The sequence below is a fragment of the Colobus angolensis genome, unplaced genomic scaffold, assembly GCF_000951035.1.
Source record: "Colobus angolensis palliatus isolate OR3802 unplaced genomic scaffold, Cang.pa_1.0 Scaffold21, whole genome shotgun sequence".
Lineage (NCBI taxonomy): Eukaryota > Metazoa > Chordata > Mammalia > Primates > Cercopithecidae > Colobus > Colobus angolensis.
The window spans coordinates 411,033-428,419 of NW_012115266.1; the positions used below are offsets into that span (position 1 = coordinate 411,033).

At 51.1% G+C, this 17,387-nt stretch overlaps 1 protein-coding gene across 1 annotated transcript in view; it reads left to right on the forward strand.

The window, feature by feature from the left end:
- Nucleotides 1–8,592: 8,592 nt before the first annotated feature.
- FGF3 (fibroblast growth factor 3) overlaps nucleotides 8,593–17,387 on the forward strand; it is a 52,545-nt gene continuing 43,750 nt past the window's right edge. Inside the window, exons 1-2 of the mRNA XM_011942750.1 lie at nucleotides 8,593–8,647; nucleotides 10,471–10,661. Of these exons, the coding sequence (XP_011798140.1) occupies nucleotides 8,593–8,647; nucleotides 10,471–10,661 (246 nt within the window). The remainder of the gene's footprint in view (nucleotides 8,648–10,470; nucleotides 10,662–17,387) is intronic.

Genomic DNA, 17,387 nt, shown 5'->3' on the forward strand with positions numbered 1-17,387 from the left:
ATCCAGGTGAGTGTGATGGGCCCAGGTGGGTGTGATGGGTCCAGGTGGGTGTGATGGAGCCAGGTGGGTGTGATGGAGCCAGGTGGGTGTGATGGATCCAGGTGGGTGTGATGGGCCCAGGTGGGTGTGATGGAGCCAGGTGGGTGTGATGGATCCAGGTGAGTGTGATGGGTCCAGATGCTTGTGATGGGTCCAGGTGGGTTTGATGGGTCCTGGGGGGTGTGATGAGTCCAGGGGGGTGTGATGGGTCTATGTGGGTGAGATAGGTTTAGGTAGATGTGATGGGCCCAGGGGGATATAACGGGTTCAGTGAATGAGATGGGACCAGGTAGGCATAATGGGCCAGGTGGATGTGATGGGTTCAGGTGAATGTGATGGACTTAGGCAGATGTGATGGGTCTAGGTAGAAATGATTGGTTCAGGTGGATGTGATGCATTGGTTCAGGAAGGTGAGACGGGTCCAAGTGGATGTGGTGGGCCCAGATAGGTGGGGCATGGCATACAATTTTCCCTCACTGTGTTTTTCTCCTCTCTGTCTCCATATTTAAGGTAGATTAACTACAGGCTACATGTGATTGGACCTCACCTTTTCATCCCCTTTGTCTGCTTCTGCCTTGTACCTGGGCCATTCCATTAGATGCATTTCCTGCCGTGGCTGAGCCAGCATCTCCCATGGTGCTCTCCATTTCTCTCTGTCTTGCATTCTTGGTCCCTGTCTTTCCTCTTCCTCCTCATTCTTTTGGCTCAATTGAGTATGATTCCATTTCATCTCCTCCACTGGCTGATTGGCTTTACCTCCTTGCTTTCTTTCTTTGGTAATTTGTTGAGTACAACGTTGTCCAATCCATGGCCCTAGGGCTGCATGCGGCCCAGGACAGCTTTGAATGCGGCCTAACACACATTTGTAAACTTTCTTAAAAGATTATTAGATGTGTTTGCATTTTTTTTTTTTTTTTTTTAGCTCATCAGCTGTCGTTAGTGTTAATTTTATGTGTGGCCCAAGACAATTCTTCCAATGTGGCCGAGGGAAGCCAAAAGATTAGACACCCCAGTTTAGCATTTGCTTTGAGATTTCTGTGTTATGATCTACCATTCCAGAATGTCGTGCAGTTTCACACATGGCGGAAGAACCATGCAACGTATTTACTCTCTGAGCTTTTGTGCAATAGTTGTCATCTCTTTCCTTCCACAGATTTTACAAACTCCAGAACACTCTACGCTGACCTTGGCTTTAAACAGCCAGTTATATGTTAAGGAGGCTTTACAAATAAAAGGAGAATGTTGTTTCATTTATTTCACCACCTCTAAGAAGCAGCACATGAGAGAGCCTGTTTCTCTGATTTTTTTTGCTAATTCTGGGCATTATGATTTTTCAAAAAATATCTGACCTTTATGGCAAAAAAAAGTAGTGTTTTTTTTTTTTGACGGAGTTTTGCTCTTGTCGCCCAGACTGGAGTGCAATGGCACAAGCTCAGCCCACCTCTGCCTCCCAGGTTCAAGCAATTCTCTTGCCTCAGCCTCCCAAGTAGCTGGGATGACAGGCGGTAGCCACCACACCCAGATAATTTTTGCATTTTTAGTAGAGATGGGGTTTCCCCACGTTGGATAAGCTGGTCTCAAACTCCTGACCTCAGATGATCCACCCGCCTCGGCCTCCCAAAGTGCTGGGATTACAGGCATGAGCCACCACGTCCAGCCAAAACGTAGTGGCTTTTTAAAGCTCTTTCTTTTTTGCGTGTTTTTTACTGACACATAATTGATGAGGACAAATTGTCTGTGTTTATGATGCACAGTGTGATGTTTTGATACATGTACACATCATGAAAAGATTGCCACAATCAAGTTGATTAACATGCCCATCATCTCACAGGTTATCATTTCTGAGTGTGGTGATTTTCAGTTATATGACACATTATTAACTAACTTTGTACAATCACCATGCTGCACAAAGACCTCCAGAATTTATTCTATGTAACTAAAACTTTGTATCCTTTGGGGAAATAGTATGGTTGTAGCGGGCATTCCTTTGATTCTAGAGCATTGATTGTTTTTGTATTGTATAGAGTAATAATATTGAACATTTATTGAGCACTTGTGTGATAGGCCCTGCTGTGCCGTGTGTGTCAATGAAGTCATTGATTCCCTAAAACAATTCTACGAGGTGGCTCCTATTATTATGTGTATTTCTACATATGAAAAACTGAGGCACTCAGAGATTGTCCCTGCCTTGCTCCTACTGCTGACAGGCAGCATGAGGGCCCCCCATGGATGCCTCCTCAGGCAGCCCAGGCCAGCCAGGGCAGGGCGGAGGCCACCTGCATGAGCCACTACTCAGAAAACGTCTGCTGGGAGCAGAAAATGCCACTGCTGCTGTAGCCCATTCACAGCCTCGTCCCCATCCGCTGTGGCTGCAGGCCCCACTCTGTTGCCATGGCACCTTGGCACACACTGGCTTCCTGGCCTTCCTCCCTCCACCCCTGACTTGGCTAACACCTTCTCTCCTTCAGAGAGGCCGAGTGGCTTTGTTCTGTGTCCTGTACTCCAGGGATCTCATCGCACCCATTTCTGTCGTTTTATCATCTCCCATCATGGCCCAAGAGTGAGTGGCTCCCATCATGGCTGAGAGTTGGTGAGTGACCACCAAGGCAGGTGTTGCCTGTCATTGGATGCCAGGTGGGCATGAAGCTGGCCTGGGGGTGGTCAGGGCCACTCCAGTGGGAAATCTATGCTAGGTCTCAGGAGGTGGCCAGCCTGGGACAGAGCCACTGGGGGCTGTGTTCTCCTCAGGAGCAGTGGCCGCACAACCCTGAAATCACCCAGATGGTGGTAGGGCAGGATCCGTTATCCACACTGAGTGACGAGGGTCTCTCGCCTGCCAGCCCGTGAGCAACCAGAGAGCACAGGCGGGAGCATGTCCTGGGGTCCTGGGGTGAGACACTTGACGTTCCCAAGCCTCAGTTTTTCCTCTGTTAAATGGGGTAATGACTGTAGTCCCACCTGATGGAGTTGAACAAGGCAACGGGTGTGAAGGCCTCGGCCAGCATGGGGAGCACGCAGAGAAGTGCATCCCTGGACTGATAAAGGGGCCGGGCCCACTGAGTGCCTGCTACAGGCGTGGGACAGTGAGGGGTGCTGGCCACTGGGTGTCCACATCTGCCCACCAGGCATGGACAGCAAAGAGCCCAAAGAAACTGTGCGCTTGGATGCTTTTGAGGTGTGTGGGGACAAGGTGACTTCAGCTCTGTGACGGTCTCCCTGAAGGTGCAGAGGCTGGGGCTGAGCAGGGACCCTGTCCCGAACCGTGGCCACAGAGAGAAGACCTCCCTCTACTGCGGGGGACTTTGTGCGGCTGGCCTGTGTGCTGGCTCTGGCGGCCAGAGACAAAGGGGGATGCGGCCGGGCCGGGGGCTGGCATAGCGAGCCGGCAGCCAAGCAGAACAAATCCTCTGAGGCCTTCCTGTGCCTCCCCCGCCTGCAACCCGAGCTGGTGCGCGGGGCGGCTGCCCGGGGTGGGGGCTCCGCGGCGGCCTTGGGGCAGCAGTGAGTATTCACGGTCATTTGAGGGCTTCCACTGGGGGGTTCCCAATCATTTGATGTGGCAATTAGCAAGGGGACTTTTGTCATCCGGAAAGACACAACCGCCTACTTCAATCACCCTGTTTATGCCCCACAGAAGCCAAACAACCCCAGCGGCAGATAACGGGTGGACTTCAAAGGACTCCAGGTCGGGCGTCCCTGGAACCCCAGGCCGTGCTGCACCCCCCACCTTCCATGCAGCCAAAATGCTCCTTTTCCCATGAGAAAGTCCGGCCTTAATGGCACTGGATGACAAAGGAAGGCGCTCGCCCACCTCGAGCCCTTTTTATGTGGGACCTAGCTCTGGTGGTGGATGGAAGAAGGGACAAGGTACAAGGGATTCCGAGGACCCCATGAAGGGGGTGGGCCAGAGACTCCCTGGATGCCCATAAGGGCCTGGGTCCTTGCCCCCGTACAAGGGGTGGCAGCTCAGGACCTGGGCTTTGCTCTCCTGTTCCCCGTGAAGAGCCCCTGCTTCCAGAGCGCGAGCTCCACTTTGGGTCAGATGCAAACTCCCCAGTCGAGGATGGTGACGATGACGACGACGATGATGATGTCAGCACGCTGCTGCTGGCAGAGCACATGCTGGTGTCAGGCCCTGTGCCAGGCACATCGAACTGGCTTCGGCCCTGAGGGAAGCCTGTTTACAGACCAGGCTGGACAAGGTTTCGGGACTCGCTCCAGGTCCCACATGGGGCAGCTGGAGCAGTGGGGCCCGGAGAAAGAAGCCAGTGGGAGTCACTGGCCCGGATGCCATCCAGCTGAGGCCCTGGCCTGGCAGCTGAGGACAAGCCTTGAGGTCTCGCTGAGTCTCACCCGAAACATGGAACTCATGAAACCACCAGCCACTGCTGCAGCACGAGGCTGTTGCGAGGAACAACAGAAAAAGCCAAAGCGTTACACAGGGCAAGGCCTCAGCCCATGCTCAGTGCTTAGAAAAGCTCAGGAAACGTCCCCTCTCAGCCTCTGCTTCCCTGCCCTGGAGATGCTGATGGAGCGTCAGGATGGGGAAGGGGGCCAAATGCCTGGCACAGCCACCTGTGGCTAAGCCTGTGTTGATCTATTCCTCGCTCCCCATTACTCAGACATGCTCGGGACCTGGCTAAGACTACACCTGATCATCTGAGCCTAGGCTCTCCATGGGCTGTGGCAGCAGGAACAAGCAGAGGGAAGAAAACGGTGGTGGGATGTCCAAGTTCATCCTCTTGGCAACCAGCTGCTATCCACGTGTTCATAAAATAGACACACACGTGCCCTGTGGGAGGAATCAGCCCATCCGTTGATTGATTGACTCATTTCAAAGCCCCCCGTACGGCATGCGCTGTGCATAGTCTGGTGAGCAGCACAGCCCCATCCTGAGTGAATTTGTGCTTGGTGAGAGGCAGGCCATGACAACACAGACAACAGGATAGTTTCGGATTGTGGTCGGTGTGTTAAAGACAGTGAAGCTGGGCAATGTGGGAGGCGAAGGCAAAAGACGTGAGGGGGCTCTCCGGGGAGGTGAGCCTGGGGAGACCTGTGGGAAGAACACATTCGTCAGCTCAAAAACAGAGAAAGTGCCAGTATGGCTGAAGCAGTGTGTTGGGGAGGGCATGGGGTGGGGGGCACTGGCAGGGGTGACTGGGGCCTGGTTGTAGGAGCCCTTGCATGCCAGCCAAAGGAGCTTGGTTTTAGCCTGAATGCACAGGGGCTATTCAGACATTGCTCCAGCCTTGCAATGTCCCTACTCCAAAGCCTTCAATGGCTCCCTATTGCCTCTCAAAGGCCCTCTTTCTTGCACAGGGATTCAAGACCCTGTACAATTTGGACCTAACACCCTTGATGATCAAAACTCCAGACATTCCGTTTAAGCTTCAGCCCACCGAGAGACTCCCCAACTCCTAAATGTCTCCCTGGTCCTGCCTCCGCACTTTTGCTAAGCCATGCTTCTGTCCAGAATGTCACAGGGAACGAATGTCTTTCCAACAGAAACTGCACCATTCGTTAAGGCCCTGTGAAAACATCCACACCCCAGGAGGCTGCCCCAGCACCTTGCCCAGGCCGTCTGCCACTGTCCAGCCTCTGTGGGTAAATCGCTGTGTGGCCTTAGGTGAGGTGTTAACTTCTCTTATCCTCCTCTTTAAAATGAGATAGTAATAGTAACTACCTCCTGGGGTTGTTGCTAGGATTAAAGGAAAATAGTAAGACGCTGTTAGAAATGGGAAATGGTTGGTATCATCATATTTCGTGGAAGATAAGGCACCACCAATTGTTGTAAGAGACAACATTATTTGATATTCCACTAAGGGTGAAAAAAAAGCTGACAGACCATGACACAGCCCAGAAAGGCCCTCTGAGTGAGCAGAGGAGTTAGAGAACTGTCCGAATGTGAAGTTAAAGAAGCACAAGGACGTCTGTAGGCCCCAAGGAGCCTCTGGTGGCCATCTTTCTGAAATTCTGCCCTTGGAATTCTGCAGCTGGGAAGGATCGGCAAAAGCTACCCATTTTTCCAGATGGAGAAACTGAGGCACAAAGAGGAGGAGGTCAAGCTTGTGATCACATGATGCGTTGAGCCTCTGAGCTGCAGATGATGGAGGGGACTGTGAGCATGGGGCGAGGAGTCTCCCTGGGGCACTGCCTGTTCCCAGAGGTGCCAGAGGCCACCGTGCTCCCTGCCTTTCCTCCCCCACAGCCTGGCCACTGCACGGCCCCTACTCCTGCCATTTCTCCTGCCGCACCACGCCCCCGCCCGCCACTGCATGCTCAGTGGCAGTTCTGACAAATGTCTAGGAAATTGAGTTTTCGGGGCTCAGTTCCCATGGCAAACATAACAATCAGGGAGTCAGGGTTGACCTTAGGGGTCCTGGGGTGAGCCCTTTTGTGACGCCCCCGCCTTCCACACATCCACTTATTTAGTTCAAAATCACATCTCCTGGGTGCAGCCAAAGGGAAATGGAAATAAAACACTGGGAGTTGTGGTCCAGCAGGGGAAATGGGCGGGTAAACAGCAGGAGCTTACTGGAGCACCAGCCGGGGAGGGGACATCTGGGCAGACTTCCTGGAGGAGGCGGCTGTGGTGGAGTTGAGCCCCACAGGCAGATGGAAAGGTGGGCTGCAGCAGGCCAGGTGCTGGCAGGAAGCACAGCCAGGCTTGTCTCTCGCAGGCCTGTGGGACACCACTCCCGGGAACCACTCTCAGGATGGAGGCTTGAGTCAGTTCTGGCCCCTGGTTTCTTCGCTTCAATATACCCACCTTGTTGGGTGCCTTGGGTTCTCCCTCCATGGGAGCCTCCTGTATGTGGGGCTCCTACGGCTGTCTCATGACCGGCCCCAAGCCGAAGAGAGGGGCTGAGAACCCAGCTCTGTGACTCACCGGCTGTGTGACCGTGAGTAGGAAGCCGCCCCTCTCTGGGCTGACAGCACCTCATTGTTGATGTCCAGAGCTCAGGCCATCACCCCCTCCTTGCCGGTGTCTCCACTCCAGTGAGAGAGGAAACAGATGCCAACCCAGGACTCTCATCCCCAAAGGCCAGGCTCTTTTTCCTCCCTGTGCACCCGCCACCCACTGACATCCAGGCCCCAGCAACTGCCTCTGCAGTCCCAGGGATCCTCTTGGCTGAGCCTCCCCCCACCACCCCATCCACCATCCTGGGCTGGGCACGAGGAGCTAGGTCCCCACCATGGGAAGGTGCTCAGCCAGCCCTGGGCTTCATCTCCAGCAGCTGCCCCTGCCCACAGTCCCTCCTGCATCCCCATTCCCGGGCACCACTGGGCTGTTCTCTACCTTCTGCTCAGAGGTCACCCCCCGCCCTAACACTGCTTCCACGTCCCCCTCCCACGCTGCTCCAGCTGCCTCCTGCTCACCTCTGCTTTGCCTTCTTCCTCTCGCTTCTCCCCTCCCCGGAAACCAGCCTGGGCACTGGTTTCCTCCCTCCCTGCGGCGTGAGCTCAGGGAAGGAGACACCATGTGGATGGGTCCCATGGCACCTCTGGCCCTCACAATGCACCTAGCATGGCCTTCTCTCTATTTCCTTGTATTTTCGATGATGTCACCCAAGCCCAGAGATGTGGAGGGGCCTTTCCAAGATCACACTGCAGGTCAAAGGGGCCTCCCTGGGGCTCTCTGCCCGTTCCTAGAGGTGGCAGAGGCCACCGTGCTTCCTGCCTTTCCTCCCCAACAGCCTGGCCACTGCACGGCCCCTACTCCTACCGTTTCTGCCCCCGACTGCACCCACCCCACCTCCCGCATGCTCAGTGGCAGTCCTAGCAAATGTCTACAAAATCAAGTTTTCCCAGCAGGATGCAAGGCATCTGCTTGGCCTGAGTCACCTGCCCCACGGCCCACAGAGCTGAAAACTTGGAGCAAAAGAAGCAGCGGCCTCGAGGGCGCCACAGCCTGGCCTGCCATTTAAAGGGGCAGTGGGATGAAAGGAGGGGTGAGGGAGAGAAGGCAGCATTGACCTAAATCAAGGTGGACACTTGGGGACCCAGCCGTGTGCGGCTACGTGTGGCTCTGCAGGTGGAGGGAGGCCCTCTGCACCCACCTGCCCTGTGAACCCAGGTCCAAAGCTGCAGCGAGGGCCTGGAAGCTGGAGGGAGCCAGGATGGAGGCTGCTTCTTTGAGGGCCAAAGGGTTTCCACGCGTGTAAAGGCAGGGCACTGCATTGGGTGGGTCCCAGAGGCTGTCCTGCTGCAGCTACACCTCTCTGTACCCCACCCCACCCCACCAAACCTCACTGGGGAAGGAGGAAGCCTCAGGGGGCCTTTGGGGGCTCAGAAGGCCCAACTGCAGGAGGCGCTCACCAGTGCCTGAGCCTCAGAGCTGGGAGCCCTTCCCGGCCTTGGGAAAGGACAGGGCCGTGGGCTTGGAAGCATCCATGCTGGAAAATGTGACTCAGCAGTGGGCCCAGTAAAGCGTGGAGCCACGCGGCGGCTCAGACAGAGATTCCCGAATGGCCTGGATGGAGAGAAGTCACAGTGACCACAGAGGAGCACATTCCGCGGGATCCCACATACAGAGGGCTGCAAAGAGCCCAGATGAACCTGCTCGGGGACACAGGTGGGCAGTTACACTACACAGACGAGCAGGGAAGTGAGTCCCCGAGGGTCAGGGCTGAGGAGTAAGTGGTCTGGCGGGACACTAGTCTCTTCGTCACCTGGGTGGGTGTTGTCTGAGAACGAGTGTGCAGCTGCCTGGGCTCTGGAGGGGGCTGGCTCTCCCACTGGTGCAGTGATGTGCGGAGCTCACATGACCTCTCCCTTTCTTATCTGTGAAATGGGGCTACAGGACTACTTCCCTCCTGGGTGGTCATGAGGGCTAATAGAGTGTGGAAGCCTCGGTTATGAGTGAAGGAAGCTGATGCTCAACCCGTAGCCACCACCACCACCACCACCATCATCATCCATGTCTTCAGGTCAAAGGCCAGGGAAGGCATTGCTGCTGCTCTGCTTTGCTGTCTCTGAGGCCTGGAACTTGGGAGAGGAAGAGGAGGTCTTCTCAGCTGACTCTGAAGCCAACAAGGATTCAGGGTTATGGGGATCCCAGGGGTGGGGACAGATGTCAGCCTCTGGCTGCAATGGGCAGTAAGTGGGGTCAGGGCAGCCTGACCCCCAGGGGACCAAGGAGTTGCTGGTGGGTGCTGCAACTTCTTTAGTGATCAGTAAAACCTCCCACCTCTGCCCCTATAGAAGGCCTCCCGGAGGGAGCTGTCTCCTGGGGCCCGACCATTGACACCTCCGTGGACAGGCTGAAGTAGTTGGCTTTTGAGTATCTCTCCAAGACAGCAATTTGCCACCTCATTATGAGCTTGATGGATGAGCGCTGACTGGGACAGCCATCCTCTTGGGTGGGGGAGTGGCCCTGGGCCGCCCGAGGCCCAGAGAAAGGCAGCTGATGTGCATGACAAAATGTTTTCTTACCGCCCAGTGCCAGTGACAGCTCCTCAAAGGAAATGCAGTCTCTGCAGAAGTGATTCATGTGCCCGTCTTTGTGGGGCCGAGGTTGGCTGTTGTTTGGCGGTTGAAGAAAGGGCCACTGGCTCCTTGTAGTCTCTGGGAATGCTGTCCCCGTGGGCCACCAGCCCCCTGGTCAGCACGCACGAGGCCACTCTTCATTTTGATGAGGTTTCCAAAGGCCCTGGCTGCAGCCGGGGCCACTGCTTGGCCGGGTCCGGCTCGGTAGCAACTTTTGCTGGCCGTGCTTGATTCCATAAGAGAGAAGGGGCCCCTGCCAGCCCATCTGTAATCCTCGATAGCACCAGGTCCCCAGTGCCCTGCACCCACCAAGGGGTCATCAAATATGCACTATGTCATTGGCCGATTGACACCTTGCTGCCCACTGAAACGTAACCTTCACGAGGGCCGTTCTTATAGCCCCAGTATTCCCCCACCATTCTCTCCACGGGTCTCTGTTTGCCTGTTGCCACGCTCCAGGCTTTGGATACCCCTGTGAGTGGGACACACTGGGCTCATGTGGCTGTGTCCCACAAGGGAAAGCAGGACAGTAAACCAACGCGAGGGTGAGGTGTCCAATGTCATCAGTGCTCAGAGGCAGGCAGTGGTGGGGCTTGCGTCCTTGCTCGGGTGGTCAGAGAAGCTTCTCCAAGGGGGTGATCCGGGGTGATGATGGACAATTTCTGCATTTCTCTGAGTTTCCTCCCCTGTAAAACAGAGATAATAGTAGTTGCTGTATCATATGGTTGTTGCATGCATGAAATGACACACAGCATGAGACACGCTCAGCTCCACCAGCAATGCAGTAAGACCTCAATAAACCGCACAGCTATTACATTGCGGCTGCCATTGTCATTAATCTTTAGTTTCAGATCATTCCAGTTAGAAGCCTTTCCAGATCCTATAAACTTCTGTTTATTAATCTTTCACTTAGCCAATGCTTCTGGGGCAATGTGTCCTCAGAAACTATGTTTGCCCCGAGTGTCGGAGGCCCCTCCAAAAGTGGGGGCTGGCAGGACCACAGCCGTTCCCTGCAGGAGAAAGATAAAGGAGAGGTAGAAGTGGCCACTGTCCAGGTGAAGCCCTGGTTTTTGACACCTGCCCCAGGTGGGCAGGAGTTCTGGATTGCCAAGGTCAGCCTTGGGTCTGTGCAGGTGAGCCCAAGGATTTGGAGCTACTTGGTCTGAGGAGTGAGAGCTGAGCTTTGGAGAAGAAGTTGTGAAAGTAAAAGCAGAAAGGGTCGTGGGAAAAGCACTCGACTAGGAAGCTGGAGTCCGGGGTTCTAGCCCCACATTATGCCTGTACCTTGCCGTGTCCCTTCGGGCAGTTCACCTGATCCTTCTTGGTGTCATCCCTCCTATAATGGGTTGGACCAGGCAAATGCTCCGTGCACTGCATCCCAAGAGTCCTGGGGATCTGCTGGAGGTGTTGCGGGATCTGGGTTTAGAGTAAGAGTGGCTCAGGAAGGACTGTACCAGGTAGCTATCGCTGCACAGCAAACCACTCCAAACTCCATGACTTCACATGAGGAGTGCTTCTTCTATTCACAAGCCCAGGGGTCAACTGGGCAGTCCAGGTTATCTGGATGAGGCTCGGAGGATCTTGGCTGGGCTCATGGTGTGTCTGCAGACAGCAAGTGGGCTGGCTGGACTAGGGTGCCCTCACTCCCATGCCTGAAGGTTGGCAGCTCCCAGATGGAGTCACGGTGGACCACTGGGCCACTGTCTCTCTTCCTCCAGCAGGTCAGCTCCTGGCAAGAGTCCTGGGTCCTCTTAGGGCCTGGCTCAGAACTGGTGACTGGTCACAGTCACTGCTGCCACATTTTTTTGTTTGTTTGTTTTTTGAAACAGAGTCTCTCTGTGTTGCCCAGGCTGGAGTGCAGTGGTGTAATCATGGCTCACTGCAACCTTCATGGCTCACTGCAACCTTCCCCTTCTGAGCTCAAGCAATCGTCTCACCTCAGCCTTCTGAGTAGGTGGGACTACAGGTGCATGATACCATGCCAAACTAAATACAAACTAATTCTTTGTATTTTTTAATAGAGACAGGGTTTCACTATGTTGTCCAGGCTGGTCTCGAACTCTTGGATTCAACAATCTGCTCTCCTTGGCCTCTCAAAGTGCTGTGAATACAGGCTTGAGCCACTGCACCCGGCCACTACTGCCATATTTTATTGGCCAAAGCAAGTTATAAGACCAGCCCAGATTCAAGGGACAGGGAAATAGACTTTGCCTCTTGCTGGGAATTGCTGCAACCAGGAGTGTTGAGTTGGAGAGGAAAATAATTAGGGACATTTCTGCAGTCATTTAACCAAGAGGACCAACAAACAAGACTTGAAGCGGGTGGGGCCAGAAGCAGGAGAGATGCAGCGTAAACAAGATCCTCTCCAGAGGGCAACATGGAGTCCAGCTCAGAGGTGGAGCTCACATTTTCCTCCAAAACAACACGTGGCTGTTTTCTCTTCCTGGAATTACCCCATCCCCTTATGTGTATATTTGTTAAAGAAGAAAACATTCTCTCAGATTAAACAAAATTGTACTTGTGATCACAGTCTCAGCTTTTACACCGTGAGAACATCGGAGGATTTGTGTAGGAAGCCTGAAGGTGTGTCGCTGTGGCTGACACATGGGCCAGTCTGTAGAAAAGACAAGAACTGCAAGTTTGTGCAATACAAAAGCCTCCCCTGCTGCCTGGGAAGAAACGGATCTGGTACCTTAGAACTGGGGAGTAAAGGGATAAATGAGAAGAAGCGATAGCACTTCCTTACCAAAGAATCCAATTAATCAATGTAGAAAGAATTTGGAAAATAGAAAATCACCATGAGAACAACACAGTCATCACAGTCATCATGTGTCCAGAGTTGGCTCCTGCTGGTGGGTTCATCGTCTTCCTGACGTCAAGAATGAAGCAGCAGACCTTTCGCAGTGAGTGTTATAGCTCTTCAAGATGGCACAGACCCAAAGAGTAAGTAGTAGCAAGGTTTATTGTGAAAAGCAAAAGAACAAAACTTCCACAGCATGGAAGGGGACCTTAGCAGGTTGCCCCAGCTGGCTGAAGTGGCCAGCTTTTATTCCCCTATTGACCCCGCCCATGTTCTGTTTCTGTCCTATCAGAATGCCCTTTTTTCAATCCTCCCCACGATTAGTTACTTTTAGAATCCTGCTGATTGGTGCATTTTACAGAGTGGTGATTGGTGCGTTTTACAGAGCCCCGATTGCATTTTACAGAGTGCTGATTGGTGCATTTTACAATCCTCTTGTAAGACAGGAAAGTTCCTTAAGTCTCCTACTTGACCCAGGAAGTCCAGTTGGCCTCACTTCTCAATAATTGTTACAGGTAATATCTGCTGGTTGAGGCTAAAATTAGTGGGTAAAAGTTTGAGGAGAAAGAGGATATTTGCATGGTGTAAAAGTATTGCTCCTAAAGTTATTAGTTACAACAGGAAAAGTAGTAAGTATGTAGTAAAGAAGCTGGAAGACACCACCTTAACCAAGTGATTTAGGTAGGTTAACTTCGCCACTAATGAGATACAGTGACATGGACATTGCTTCTAGGGTAATCTTGCAAAAATGCATAACCTCCACCTTATCATGAGATAACATCAGACAAACCCAAATTAAGGAAAATTCTGCTAAATAACTCACCATCACCATTCAAAAGTGTCAAAGTCATGAAAAATAAGGCAAGGCTGAGGAACTGTCTCAGACTGAGGAGGCTAGGAGGATATGACAAGTAAATACAATATGATATCCTGGACTGGATCCTGGAACCGGCAAAAGACATAGCGATGAAATTTATGAAATCTGAATCAGGTCTATAGTTTAGTTAATAGTGTTGAACCCATGTTAATTTCTTAGTTTCGACAATTATATTTGGCTGCTTGAGATACTAACATTAAAGGAAGCTAGGTAAGGAAGTCTTGGGACTATTTATTGCAACTTTTCTTTCAGTTGAAAATTATTTCAAAATAAAAAGTTAAAAAAAAAAAGCTATGTGAAGCAAAGTAATTTTGGTTCCAACCATGCTGTATTGAGTATTAAGATCACCCTTTCACCATAAACAACTGTTCAACTGGGTGCAATATTTAAAATAACTTTTGAAGGCATCAGACAACAGAAAAACAGGGCTATTTTCCTTAATGGTGAAAGACATATGGTAATAAGCTCCACCTTCATCCTGGCTTTATACTTGAGGGAAATTTCTAAACTGAGGCACAAGGCAGCAAAACCCAACCTAAAGCAGCATTCTTGCCACTGTGGCCCTAGAGCAAGGGCTCTTCTAGGCCCACAATAACAAGGAATAAAAATAATCTTTGATCAAACTGCTTCACCAATAAATTAACAGCCTGTTATGGGGGGAAAAATTCTCAAGATTCTTTAAAGGAAGACAATAAAATCCAGACTAAAACAACATAGCATTTGCAATGTCTAGCATACAGTAGAAAAATTACTAGACATTCAATGAGGCAGAAAAAATGTGACCAATAATCAGAAGAGAAAAAGTAATTAATCAAAACAAAAGCAGAGATGACACAGATGATGTAGCAGACAAGACTTTAAAACAACATGAGATTTAGAGGTGCCAATACCCCATACAGTCAAAAATCCATGTTTAACTTTTGAATCCCTCAAAACTTAACTAACAGCCTATTGTTGACCAGAAGCCTTACCAATAACAAATAGTTGATTAACACATATTTTGTAAGTCTTATGTGTTATACACTGTATTCTTACAATAAAGTAAGCTAGAGAAAAGAAAATGTTATTAAGAAAACCATAAGGCAGCCTGGTCAACATAACAAGACCACATCTCTACAAAAAATTTAGAAGTGAGTCGTGTGGTGGCACACACCTGCAGTCAGGAGGCTGAGATGGGAGGATAGCTTGAATGCAGGAGTTTGAGGCTGCAGTGAACAGCATACTTAATAGTGAAAAACTGAACACTTCTTTTAAGATTAGGCACAAGGTATGGATGCCTGCTCTCACTGGTTCTGTTCAAATCACAATAAGCCATTGCAATGAAGCAAGGAAAGGCACATAAAATGGAAATGTTTGGGATGTCCAAAACCCTGCATGTTCCAAAGAAAGGGCTGGTCCAGGGCTAGAAGGAACTCTGAGCTCTTGAAATACACTGCCTGGTGACAATTTCTTTGCTCACCTGAGACCTTCAGCCTCTCAGATCCTTTTGAGCTCTGGAGAGGCTGGAGGATGAGTAACTAAGGTCAGTCACGTGGACTCTGCATGCATGTCTGTGAGATGGACCCCCTATGAAGTCCTGCACTTTGAGGCTCTGGAGAACTTCCTGGTTGGCAGTTCTCCATCTGTGTTGCCACACACTGTTGCCAGCAGGATTAAATATTGTTCGTGCAACTTCACAGTAAGAGACCAACTGGGAGCTGGTGCCTGCTCCTTCCAGGATGCTGCCCCATGTCCCGCTTACTTTTGTTGATTTCAGTGTGTAGCCTTTCACAGTAATGAACCACAAACGTAACACTTTCTTTTTTTTTTTTTTTGAGACGGAGTCTTGCTCTGTCGCCCAGGCTGGAGTGTAGTCGCCAGATCTCAGCTCACTGCAAGCTCCGCCTCTGGGGTTTACGCCATTCTCCTGCCTCAGCCTCCCGAGTAGCTGGGACTACAGGGGCCCACCACCTCACCCGGCTAGTTTTCTGTAATTTTTAGTAGAGATGGGGTTTCATCGTGTTAGCCAGGATGGTCTCGATCTCCTGACCTCGTGATCCGCCTGTCTCGGCCTCCCAAAGTGCTGGGATTACAGGCTTGAGCCACCGCGCCTGGCCTGTAACACCTTTTTTTAGTTCTGTGAGCCCTTCTAGTGAATTATTGAAACTGAGGGTGGTCTTGGGGACTCCCTGACCCTTCACAGAGGAGGAGGCAAGGGAGCCAGATCCTGAAAGTTGAGAAGGAGTCCTCCAGGCAGAAAGGAAGGCGGGATTCCCAGGTAGAGGGGCCAGGTGCCCAAAAGCCTGGAGGTAGGAAATGGACTACAGTCTCAGCCTCATTGCCTCTTTGACTCCAACAGAAGACAAAAAGGTAAGTTTTGACTTTAGTTAGTGTGCAAAAGGAAGAGTTTTCCCTTTTAACATGCAGCATGACCAGTGCAGGCTTTGGGGCCGTGTCTCTTAGAGGTGCAAGGGTTATAGCTGTTGTAGAACCACAGACCCCAGATATCCACCTGACTGGACGTCTGGAGGAGTCCATGGGGCATGGAGAGTGGGGAGCAGGAAGCAGTTTGGAGTCTCTCCAGCCTCTGGCTCCCCCCAGGCACTCCTGTGACCTGCCGAGGAGGGGATTTCTAGTTTCTAGAACCATCCACTGGCATTAGGACCATCAAGGAGATTGGTTCTGACCAAGGAGATTGTTGCCTGCTCAGACCCACTTGGAGACTGAGGCTTTCAGGAGGTAGAGCAGCCTGGTGAGGAACTTGCCAAGAATTCTTGCTGCTGCAAGTCAGCCTCAAGTGACGTGTGCTGCTTACACCCAGCCACAAATGTACAGCACCCCAACTGTGCTGAAAATTCAACAAAAGTTGATCTGAAGACCACCATATGCCCTGAGGATGGCTCTCCTTTGAATTTCTATTCTTACAAGGACTTTGGAGGATACAGCTCCCAGGAAGCTTGGAAAACAGAGACAAAAGGTTAATAGTGCTTGGGAAACAGGACAGGCTATGCTTAGCCACTGCCAGCTTCACCCTAATTATTGAATTCTGTTCTTTCCTCGGTCTTCTAATGGATAACTGGGTTCTGTCCTCTGCATGAATTTCTGGTGCCTCCTCTCCTGTCCTCATCTTCAGCTAATCACCTTGTTCTCTGCTTCACTGAGAACTGCAGGCACCATCAGAGAGAATGATCATAAGCCACCACCACCACTCTGACCCCCGAGCTCCCACACCTGTCCCCACATGCATCCCCTTCTTGGTTACTCTGCACAGATGTCAGGCTCTAGTCTCTGTACTTGATGTCAAATATCAGCCTGCCTCCTACCCAGGATCACAGCTCCACTAGTGCTCTCCTCTCTCGAGAATCCTGTATTTGTCCATCTTAATTGGATACTATTTTATTTTATTTTGAGGCAGGGTCTCACTCTGTCACCAAGGCTGAAGAGCAGTGGCCTGATCATGGCTCACTGCAACCTCGGCTTCCTGGACTCAAGTGATTTTCCCACCTCAGCCTACCAAAGTGCTGGGATTACAAGCATGAGCCACTGCACCCCCAGCTTCTTTTTAAAATGTACATTATTATATCTCTCATTTGAGAGAAACCTGAAAGTCAGTTAAAAAAAAAAAAAAACTGTATGATTCCACTTATATGATGTACCCAGAGTAGTCAAATTCATAGAGACAGAAAGTCGAATGATGGGTGCCCAGGACTGGGAGAGGGGATGGAGAGTTGGTGTTTAAGGGGGACAGACTTTCAGTTTGGAAAGATGAGAAAGTTCTGGAGATGAATTGTGGTGATGGTTGCACAACATTGTGAATGTACTTAAAGCCAATGAATTGTGCACTTAAAAATTATGAGGATGGTAAATTTTAAGCTATGAGTATTTTACCACAACTTAAAAAACTGTCAGAATTTTTCTCTTCACTCAAGCTATTGTTCCCCTCTATCTTGTTCAGTTCCTTCCTTTGAAAGGGTGACCTAAACTCACTCTCGACCTGCCTCCCAATATTTCTTTTTTTAAATCACGCTTGAGTGCAGTGGCATGATCTTTGCTCACTGTAGCCTCCACCTTCTGCTTTCAAATGATTCTCATGCCTCAGCCTCCTGTGTAGCTAGGATGACAGGCTCTCACCACTATGCCTGGCTAACTTTTGTATTTTTAATAAAGATGGGGTTTCACCATGTTGGCCAGGCTGGTCTCGAA